This window comes from Sinocyclocheilus rhinocerous, unplaced genomic scaffold (genome assembly GCF_001515625.1).
Source record: "Sinocyclocheilus rhinocerous isolate Xijiao unplaced genomic scaffold, SAMN03320098_v1.1 scaffold1900, whole genome shotgun sequence".
Classification (NCBI taxonomy): domain Eukaryota; kingdom Metazoa; phylum Chordata; class Actinopteri; order Cypriniformes; family Cyprinidae; genus Sinocyclocheilus; species Sinocyclocheilus rhinocerous.
The window spans coordinates 361,857-373,301 of NW_015662288.1; the positions used below are offsets into that span (position 1 = coordinate 361,857).

Below are 11,445 nucleotides of genomic sequence, written 5' to 3' on the forward strand. Positions count from 1 at the left end.
GCAATCACAGTATGTACTTGGCATACATAGTTAATTCTAATATTTTTAAAAATCTTTTTATTACTCAAAAATTATTCTTATTGTATTTTTTTCCAGTGCTCAAATAAATCACTTATACAATGTCTAAGATTCTGTCTATTGTTTTATAATTGAAAAACTATGCAGTGGTATGTATAATGACTAAAATAGTTTGTAGAACCCTTCAATTCATTTGGTAAATATTTTTCTTCAAACGGGGGGGAGGGGACTATACATAGTCTCAGAAAAATGGTTGGTATCAACTCTGGATGATGTATAGTAAAGCCCAAAGGGTCTTCTTTCCAAAGACATCAAAATTGTGTGTGTAGCACACTGAAGTCAGGAACTGTTACAGTTTTAAGTTAGGTAGGTCATTTTCAGCTGTCAGTCCCAAAATGGGGGGTGCAGGTTAACAGGTTAACTACTGATGCTCTCACATCCTCATTTGCACTCCGAGTAGCAGACGGAAATGATCTAGCCAACAAAGTCTGAATGCAGTCGATCGCCAGGAGCAGGGTTGGGCACCCCTGATGTAGAACAAGAGGCAGCCATAGTGCCTATGCCTTTAGGAAAAATAACCCTGGTCAACCAATGGGTTAATAACAGCGATAATACAGTATTGCAATAATAACGTGTTACGTGGTTGCCACAGTAACCGCACGCAATAACCGACGCCCTGGTTTACCAGTGAGAGCAACAGTAGTCTGAATGCACAGGTATGCACACGGTGAACACAGATCCCTGGTAAACCAATAAGTTCTAACAGTACTTACCACAGCGACTGGAACACTGCTTGTAAGGACTCTGGATAACCAATGGGTCCAATATAATCCAAACATCCAATGACGAACGCAATCGCACTTTCGGTTAGTCTTTGCTCTCTTGAGACACAGCTATAGTGGGGAGTGAACACCAACCCAAAAGCTGTGCACACTCAACGAGATCTCTCCGCGAGAATGTCAAAGAGACCGACCGTGACATAGTCAGGAGCTGATATAGCTTCCAGCAGGTCAATGGTCAAAGTCATATGCATTTTGGTTTTAGGTTTTAGGACAACTTTGATGAAAGGTTTTAATCCACTTCAAATGTTGAATACTGTAGTCACCACTAGGGTTGGGTATCGTTTGAATTTTACCGATTCCGATTCCGATTCTGCTTATCGATTCCGATTCTTTTCGATTCCCAGTTTCGATTCCAATGTGATTAAATAATGATATCAAACATTTATCCTGTGTCTCTTTTTTGCAAACCATTTATTGGAGCTGAATACCATGAACAAAAATCAACAGGCTACATAAAAACTGGACTCTTTAAGAGCTATTTGTGTTCAGAATAGAACTGCATGATTCTGGATAAATTGTTTTTTCTTCTTCTTTCTTTTCCCCAATGGAAGTTGTGGTTCTCTCATGATTCTGAAGAAAAAACATTAGACAACTAAACAAAATCACATGTAATTTATGAATTAATGATTAAATGACTCACTCAAGATGTACTTGTTTCATTACTGGATGAATCAGCGTTCTTGAACGAATCTCTTGTATGATTCAAAGACAAATACATTTTAACATCCCCTTTTCGCCACCTACTGGCGTAACAATGTAATGATAAATCTTCATTTGAAGTGTCAAATTACTTTCAAAAGGTGATTTACTCTATTTTAATCGCTACCCTACACATCAGAGTTTATATCTGAACTATTAACTTTTATCCCAGTACTTCTGTGATTTGAACGTTTGTAACACAGAAATAATGATACTGTGTGGCTGAAAAGACTGTGAAGTGGTTTCATTCATGACAGATGATAGCTGCTCTCTTCAGGTCAGCGGCAGCGCGATCGCAGATTTAAATGCTCAAATCACACTGGTGTGATTGTTCTTTGCACGGACGAACCAAGTGATCACAACATTGATCGCACACGTCTAAGGTTGAGGAATGAAACAGACGAATCATTGTAATTTAGGAATAGAATCACGTTGGTGTTTGAATCGTGTTTGCGATCTTTAACGATCTATTAAATTAAAGTGCTTTGTCATGTTGGTGGTGACACCTCTGTTGCAACATGTTTAGCTATTACAGATATTATACTAAGCTTTTTTGGCTTCTGATCGCAAATGTAGCCAAACTTTGGAGTGCTTAGATTAGCGAGCAAGGTCCTGGCAGATCGCTAGCCTCACAGATGAAGAAAAAATAATGGTTTACACTACTTTTGATCATATGAGCAATAACTCCAACCAACCAACCAACAATGACTGCAAATGCTAGTGACAAGTAATATCTTCATTCATTAAATTAATGTTAAGTTGCATTTAGTATGTGCTACGGTAGCTGTTAATTTGAACTGGAATTGCTCAAATTAATTGGTTCCAGAGCCAACACTCAATTACACTGAAATGTTACTTTTTTAGTAATGATCTGAATTGTTTATGCTACAAATTAAATTCCTCTAACTCAATGTAGTTTGTTGGTTGAACATGATTTAATTTAGAAGTCATCATAACTTCAAAACACTTGTTTTTAGAGTGTATATCTGACCCACCGTGTCCTCTTGACCACCATCTGTCCCAGACATCTATAACGTTGCCTGCCTGGCTGGATGTTCCTCACGTCACTGCTGGATTGGTCACACAAGCTTGGCTATATCCCAGTAACTCAACACCTTCTCCAGAGAGCGTCTTTCCACAATTCCACAATAGCACCACTCAGCATCGTAGGATCACAGCTTGACTCTCGGTGTTTTCCCCCAAAAGCCACATTTTGATTCCAACAAAACAGAACAGATCGGATTCTAATCTCCTTGCCTTCACCTCGGCTCTGGCTTTGTGTGGCTTGAATGACAGGGAATGATGGAGAATCTGTTGCAGTATTACTGGTCTTAATGTACCACTAAAGGGATTAGCTGTTACTTTCAAGGAAGATTATGTTTTTAATATATATTTCATGGATAAAAGTGTCTTTCCTTTGCTTCTAGTACAGCATTCACTCTTTTGAAGGTTTTACACTAGATGTTGGAAGATGGGTGCAGGAATTTGCTTCACTCTTAAACACTTTCCAAAAAAATTGATTTAGTAGCCATAGAAGAACCATTTGGGTTCCCCAAAGAACATTTCAGTGAACAGTTCTTACATGTGAAAAACATTTTAATAATCTGAAGAACCTTTTTGTCCACTTTAAAGAACCTTTGGTGGGATGGAAAGGTTCCAGGGATATCAAAGTTTCTTCATGGAACCATCAATGCCAGTAAAGAACCTTTATTTTTTAAGAGTGTTCCATTCAGATTCGAGCATCAGTGAGGCACTGATGTTGGGTGATGGGTTTGCCTTTTTTAACCCTAAAAGGGGCGACGTATCCTGGGGGATACAAACATTTGAGAAGCTGTGGGGAGAAGCAGTGAAAGCGTAGGTCTCGTTTCTTGGTTTTATCTTGAAAGGGTGTTTGTTGTGAATATTTAGATGAGGTGACGTTTGTTTCTCCATTCTTTGTTTAGCCCACGGGCAGCATTTAAACCTGCATGGCCGCCTGTAGTGGGAAATCTACTCACCCTCCGATAAAAGTTGATCTAGTTCACATATTTACACACGTTGGATGGGACTTACCTGTTTAAAAAGCTGTTGTTCAGCATTAGCCTATTAGGTTTACATTGAAATTTAATAAATTAAATGCTTATATTTTTTGTAATCTGTCTCTAAATGTTTGTATCTCAGGGGATATGTCGCCCTTTTAGGGGTATAAATCAAGATATAAAACATACATATAGACTGTGTGACTTTGTGGCTTGTGTTTTAGAAAATCAAATCTTTTTGTAATCTTGACAAAACATATCGTTGGAAAGGTCTGACAGTCAAGATTCCATATTTGGTGACTGTTTTGTAATAGATATGATATTGTGACAGAAAATGATTGATTTGTGACAGAAAACTGAATTAGAAAAAATCAATAGAGTTTGGGTGTAACCCAGTGGTTATTTTTGGTATAGTGCCCAAAGAAAATCTCACAGGAACCACAATTTTTGTGATATCAACTTAAAATTTGGAACATAAATCGGTTAGACATATGACTTTGATTTTATAACAATTTTAGAGTGCAACGTATTTTATACAATATTTATTTTATATAAAATAAAAACAATTAGTATGCTACATTATTTTTACTGTAAACTTAAACTTTTATAACTTTTTTTTATACTTTCTTTTTTTTAAATGCTTTCACTTCAGCAATAATCTGCTGTAATATCACTGAAGAGAATCAACAAGAACAGAAAAAAGAGAAACACAACAACTACAACTGACTTCCAGTCACAGCCTTAGATGAAATCAACTGAAATAAAACATGAAATCTCTCAATATCTCAGCAGAGGAGGATTAAACAACACCACAAACAGCATTACCAGCTTCACTTATTACTCACCAGTTTTATTTTATTTCTGAAATATGTCTAAAAAAGTTTTATTGAGAACAGAGGTTTAGATGTTGAATGTTACGTTTAAAGTCACCATTTATGTGATCAGTGTTTGCTTTAGTTCCATATTGCTGATAAAATAATGATTTAATCAGATAATTTGATGAATTTTAGAAACACTTTGCACACTAGACATTTCGAACATCTGTATAACTAAGATGCAAACATTCATCAAGAATCAGCATATGAAACTCAACAATGGTGAAAATAAACAAAAAGATTCATGCTGCAATGCATTCTTGGTGCACCAATCAAAACTCATCCATGGCTCCCAGAATGCACGGCAACACGAATAAATTATGCACCCAAATTGTCTTAGTATTTTCTTTTATTCCTACTATTTGCTTTAAATTTGGCTATTTTTTTGTTGTGACGTTTTAGTAGCTTGTTTTGTAATGTTCAAAAATCTGTTTATCTGAATATTTTGTTGATTTTCACCATTGTTAAGATTCATGTGCAGATTCTTCATGTCTATGTGTGCTGTAAATAAAAACTTCTTGTGTACAACGTCTTTATAAAACTGTTCACATGGTCAAAAACAAACAAAGGGCTACTATAGTCAACAATGTAAAATGTAACAATCAGTGAATCAAGCCACTACATGATTATTTTGTCATCATCAAGCATCCAACATCACCTGATCACATGTTCTCCTGGTTTTCTTTGCGATAATAATGTGTTTTGTAAACACAGAATTACAGCAGCCAGAGAAATATTAATATTATAAAGTCAAGGGTGAAGAGCCCAACTAAAGCAAACACTGATCGCAATGATGGCAACCTTTAAATTAAATTCAATAAAGTATGAAAATAAACCTCTCTTAATTCTCAATAAGAACTTTTGTATGACAGAAATAAAGTCAAACTGGTTAGTAATGAGTGAAGTTGGTAAAGCTGTTTGTGGAGTTGTTTAATCATCCTCTGCTGAGATCTTGAGAGACTTTTATTTCATCTAAGGCTGTGACTGGAAGTCAGTTGTAGTTGTTGTGTTTCTCTTTTTTCTGTTCTTGTTGTTTCTCTTCAGTGATTGTGCTTGTTAACAGCAGGTGTTCATAACTAATGCTCAATCATCACTTATTTAATAACTTAATTATCTCATTCACTTCAAAACCGCTTTAGTGTTACTTTAAACACTTTGTAGTGTGGACACATATAGACATCCAGCAGTGTTAATTTGAAACCGGGGATTTTGCTGTGTGGGCATTTATAATGTAATGTCTTATCTCGCACTGTGGTGTTGCATACTTGAGTGCGTGTAGGTAGGTGGACGGTTGCGTGGGTGATTCGTGTCTTCCTCTGCCTCTAATTTAGTCTTTCTTCTTGCACAGAAAATGCACAATACCTTTACCAAACCTTCCCTCCATGTACATAATCTGAGCAGCTCTCATGTGCTACCAGTTGGGCTGGATATCGTTCAAAAATTTTCGATATAGATACTGATACCTTGACTTCAATATTGGTTCCTGAACGATACTTTTTTCGATACCAATTTTATGAAATCAATTTTAACAAGGTTACATTATCTAAAAAAAACTTTGGTTTTATTTTTCAGCTTGTCGGAAATTATTACAAACACTCAATGGTGGTTTAAAGTAGGGCTGCATGATACAGACAAGCTGCGCAAAACCACGATCATGTTTTGCGCAGCTTGTCTGTGAACAACGGCTCTGTGTAGTAAATGCTGCTCCACGTGAAAGCACGCACGTGTAGAGATTTACCGCTGATTACAGAACCGACTTTACTGACGAGATGCGCATTAAATATCGTGCGATATTTATCGTGCAGCCCTAGTTTAAAGTGAGTTTTGAGTAAAAGCAGAATATAAATCTTATTTATTGTCTCATGTGGCATGATGCTACAGTGTGCATGAATGGTCATGTAACACGCGTTTTTGGTCGTGTAGTATGAACGGACATCTGCATATGATCGGAACTCCACGCAGCTCCCGCACTACTCTCCATTGGAAATGAATGACTTCCGGTCTGTCGTTTGTCAGAGATGGTGAAAAGCCGGCTTGAAATGCAGTGGAAATACCAGTATGACGAGGATCATTTTCATTTTAAAATATAAACGCACCAGTGTAAATGTAGCCTTACATCTAAGGGGGCTTTTACTGACGAGATGCGCATTAAATATCGTGCGATATTTATCGTGCAGCCCTAGTTTAAAGTGAGTTTTGAGTAAAAGCAGAATATAAATCTTATTTATTGTCTCATGTGGCATGATGCTACAGTGTGCATGAATGGTCATGTAACACGCGTTTTTGGTCGTGTAGTATGAACGGACATCTGCATATGATCGGAACTCCACGCAGCTCCCGCACTACTCTCCATTGGAAATGAATGACTTCCGGTCTGTCGTTTGTCAGAGATGGTGAAAAGCCGGCTTGAAATGCAGTGGAAATACCAGTATGACGAGGATCATTTTCATTTTAAAACAAAAATGCACCAGTGTAAATATAGCCTTACATCTAAGGTGGCTGGGATGCATTCACACTACAGCCTCACGTGTGAGCCACATCTCTGAGTGTAACCGGTGACGTGAACCGACTGTGCAGACCGATCGGTGTATTACAGTACCACGAGACTGGGCTCCAGACTGCGACTAAAATGGTCGCATTTGCGACCAAAAATATTAATTTGCGAGTGAAGTTTTTGCTGAGGTCGCCACTGGCGACTATATATATTTACGTTATGACTTAAAAATTTGCATGTATTGCCTTTTTTCCTGATTGTTTTGCGATCGCATCATTTGCTATGTTCACGTATTAAACTGAGACGATGCGCATCAAAGTTTTAGTGTAAAAAAGTTTCAAACAGTCCTCTCTGCAGCACAGCAGCGCTGACACACACCTGATAAACGCAGCTCCAGTTGTGCAGCGCGAGAGAGATCGAAATGACGGAGACGTGCAAGTAAAAGTGTGGAAAAGCAGAGTCTATTTCGTGCACAACTTGAACAAACTACAACAGGTAAAGCTGTCAGCTGTGTGTATATTGAACAATGAACAATTCTTTGTGACTATATATTTCAAGTTGGAAAAGATGTTTAATTCCCACTTTAACTGAAACTTAGTTCCCAGGTCATCTACAAGATCGATTAAAATGCTGATAATTTCAAGAAAAGATGAGACATAATCACATGAAAGTATGACTGAAATGTTAAAAAATAATAATAAAATAAATAAAACACGTTTATTCTGTGGCACCTAAAAAAATAATTTGGCGCCTAAAATGTTTTCTTATAGGAGCCAAAGGCTCCTTACTCGATTTTTTTTTGTTTGGAGCCCTGACGAGAGCTATAGAGAGCAGACTGCTCCGTACGCTTTCGAATCGCTCTCGCGGATGTCAAACACTGATCGATCTGCTCCGCTTCTAGTCCAACACACCTAGTGCTGCAGACTTATTGGCTCACTGACGTTGATGAGATTAACCCCTAAGGTATCGAAATTTGGTACCGAACGACGAGACGTTTTTCGATACTCGATGGTATTGAGGCAATTCGGTCGGTGCCTAAGAAGTATCGAACTCAATACCCAGCCCTAGCTACCAGATCTTTCTGGATCATTAGAAACACGCGCAGTTTAATTAAAGAGCGGGAAATGAGCTGCATCTAACTGTGAGACTCACTAGCCAAAATAAGAGCTTCTTCAAGGCACTCAAGTAATTTGAAGTTTTAATAGCACATCTCTTCTCAAGCTGCACGGCTTGAAGTATCATTTGTTCCTGTAGCACCAAAATTTAACAGGTTTAAAGGATTGGTACAAATCCCTAATTTAAAGTATGAGGAATATTAATTATGCCTTAACAAACCTCACTATTAATTACTTGATGTGTCTTTAGAGCCTTTTCCTATGAGCTTTTTCATGTACTGATACATGACACTGATTGGTCCAGTACCAGTCCTCTAAGGGACCATGCACTCATGCTGTAGGTGATGGTTTATATTACCATCGGAAAAAGAAGCCCAGACAGCCAGTCGGTGTTGAACTCTGACCTGCAGTATTCATTTGCATCTGCATTTAAAACTTGAATTTGCCTTCAGGAAAACAAATTTCCTTATATTGGTCATAGAAAACAGTCACTGTAATGCATTCACTTTTTTGCTCAATGTACACTGCTTTACCATCCAAACTGTGATTTTTGTGTAGCAACCATTTAAATGTCAATTGTACTGCTGTAAAATCTGCAAACAGTCCAGACTGCTATAAAATCATAAAACCAGAAGCAGTGTTTCCATGATATTTGTCAGTGGTTTGTATTGCTAATCTTGGACTAGCATTTCTGCAGTGGCGCTTGTGCTTAAAATGGAAGTCATGTCATTTAATTGTCTTGGCTCTTTTTGAATGGCATTGAGAGCGAAATGGCTTACCCTTTTTGTAATGCTAATGCTAATTAAACTACAGTAGTATCAGGGTTTGATCAGGGGAAGTAAAGGCAGGTTGTGAAGAAGTGCCATTCGATACGGTGAGAGAGAAAGGGAACGCGAGATGAGATAACTGTAATTAGAAGCCGAGGGAAGAGGTGGCCCTGACTCATATGGAAGATATCCAAGACTTTGTTAGCGTTAGACAGGCAACACTGTCCGAATGCTAATACGTGACACCTGTCCTGTCCTTGTTCTAGGTTTGCTTGTTGTCTTTGTCTCTGAACGTGTGTGTTTGAATGACCCAAAACATTAAAAAAGGCATTTTGCAATTGGAGATCCAGCTTGAAAGAAAACACTGTCAACCAAACCAATGGTTTGCATAATCAGTGCATTTTTGTGCTCATGAATTTGTTGTTTATGTTGCTGCAGAGGGTATACTTGGTGTTCTGGATACATGTTAAATGTATGAGTAATGTACACCTTTGTAAAGTCCCATTCTTCTCTTTTGCAGTGAAAGAACCTGGAGATGTCTCAGAAGAAGATATTCCTAGTATTGATTGCAATCAGTACGGTCAGCTTGCTTCTGCACCATGGGGGTCACTTGAACTTGTAAGAGCCTTTGAAGAACGATCCCTCCATTTATCCCTACCTCGTTCCTAGTGATGCACTGAAATTTTTTTTTTACCAAAACATATTTCAGCCTAACAAATTTTACATATTGCAGCTGTAGCTCATGTAGCTTATCTACTGTATATTATGTGCATGAAGACACTGACATGGTCAAAATGCATCTTTGGAGAAGTGTCAATTAAACGCATTGTTTTGGTCATGTTTTTGGACCTCCAAAACTAGTTTGGCCAAATATTTGTGGTTGCCAAAATTTCGGAGCATCACTAATCATTCCTCTTTTCTACCACCATTTGTTTTTAGTCTATTCCATTTGATTCTTGCTTTACCTTGCTGAAAAGATTACCTTTAACCAGACTAATGTAATTTGTTGGTCATGGCTGATTTAGCTGCTTGGCCAACCCTAGTGAAAAAAAAGTATACTTTATTGTATTTGTAATATATTACCTGTTTTAATAGTACATTGCAAATATACTAACAAAAAATCTTTAAATATATAAAAAGTATATTAGCATCATGCTTTTGTCTATTTTCACAATACAACTTTTAACACACTTTAAAACAATTGCAATTTAGTATATTTTCAAAAAAATATATTTTACAAAAAAACTTGAATTGAAAGTTCTGTTTATTTTTTATATTTATTTGCACTTTACTTAAATATATTTTATGAATATTTTTTAACTGTGTGCTGAAAATGATCATTGTAACAATGCATTGAAAGCATACTTTCAAAGTACATTATTAAATAACCTGAAGTTGTAGTATATTTTAAGTCACATTTTTGAGTAAATTTTAAGTTTACTTCTTCATGCTTGGAATTCACTTCATTACTTGGACATACAGTGTTTTCAGAAAGTAATAACACAAATAAATAAAAGCGAATGCATTATAAAGTGTACAGTCAAGTAAACACTGTCTATATTGCATGGCCAAAAACTGAAGTTCACTCACTCTGCATTAATATTATATCATTGCATTATTATAACATATCATTATAAATTGTATGGAGAAATAAAGCTGAAAAAACAAAGCGGCTCGAGGAGCATTTATGATGGCTGTTTTGCTAACGTTATTTACCATTTCAGACTGATATTTGCTCCTCGCGTTTTTAAATTTGAAACTCATACTTGCATATGTTTTTGAAATCAATGTTTTCAGAGCAAAGGCAGCGAGGAATGCTGGGATGTCAAAGGCAACAAGATGGCTGCAATACTATGGGCCTAAAGTGAAGTAAGTAGAATTCACATTGATTTAATTTATGGGTTTTAGTGTTATGCGAGATGTAAACCATCACTTTCTGAAAGTTTTTTTAAAGTACATTTCTTCATTTTTGGTATTGGCAGAATGAATAACATATTCAATTTCAGTTTGTCTTTGATTCAGTCATTATGTTTCAGAAGAATACGAGTTGGGTCTTGAAAGTTCTAGTTATAGTAGACTTTCTTAATATGGATTACAAAAAAGGTCTTTTGTGTTATATTTCCACTTGCACTTATCTTAAAGTTGCTTTGGGTTTGTATAAAGGTGTGTTGATTTATTATTTATATTTATTAAATTATATTTATTTGGAGGTTTTATTCATAAAAATTCTATTCAAACTCAAGAACATTCAGCTGAAACACCCCTGAAATGTTTTCCCAATTAAATCCAGTTGACCGACAGCTCAGGAAGACATGTTGTGAAAATTACTATAAGTTTTTGAAAAGTACTACAGGGTTTTAAATGGGCACAGGTCCTACTGAATAAACACCACTCTGATCCTTCACACCTTTATTTTCATTTATGGAAATTTAAATGTCTTTCCACACAAGGGTTAATTTTATGATTTGTTGTGACATATACTAACACTTTTTTTAAATGCATTTAGAAAAAGGAGCCTGAGCAGGAGCAGAAGGCAGCAGTCCCCATCATTGCTGCTGAGGAGGAAGAGGAAATGTCACGAGGGAACCCACTGGATGTTTTGATTGTCTTTGAAGAC

At 36.7% G+C, this 11,445-nt stretch overlaps 1 protein-coding gene across 2 annotated transcripts in view; it reads left to right on the forward strand.

The window, feature by feature from the left end:
* LOC107728033 (galactose-3-O-sulfotransferase 3-like) overlaps window positions 1–11,445 on the forward strand; it is a 43,797-nt gene that overhangs the window by 29,215 nt on the left and 3,137 nt on the right. For both annotated transcript variants that reach the window (XR_001638426.1, XM_016538095.1), the window contains exon 2: window positions 9,349–9,446. Coding sequence is in view for 1 of the 2 variants with exons in the window: in XM_016538095.1 (XP_016393581.1) it covers window positions 9,364–9,446 (83 nt within the window). In the remaining variant the exon portion in view is untranslated. The remainder of the gene's footprint in view (window positions 1–9,348; window positions 9,447–11,445) is intronic.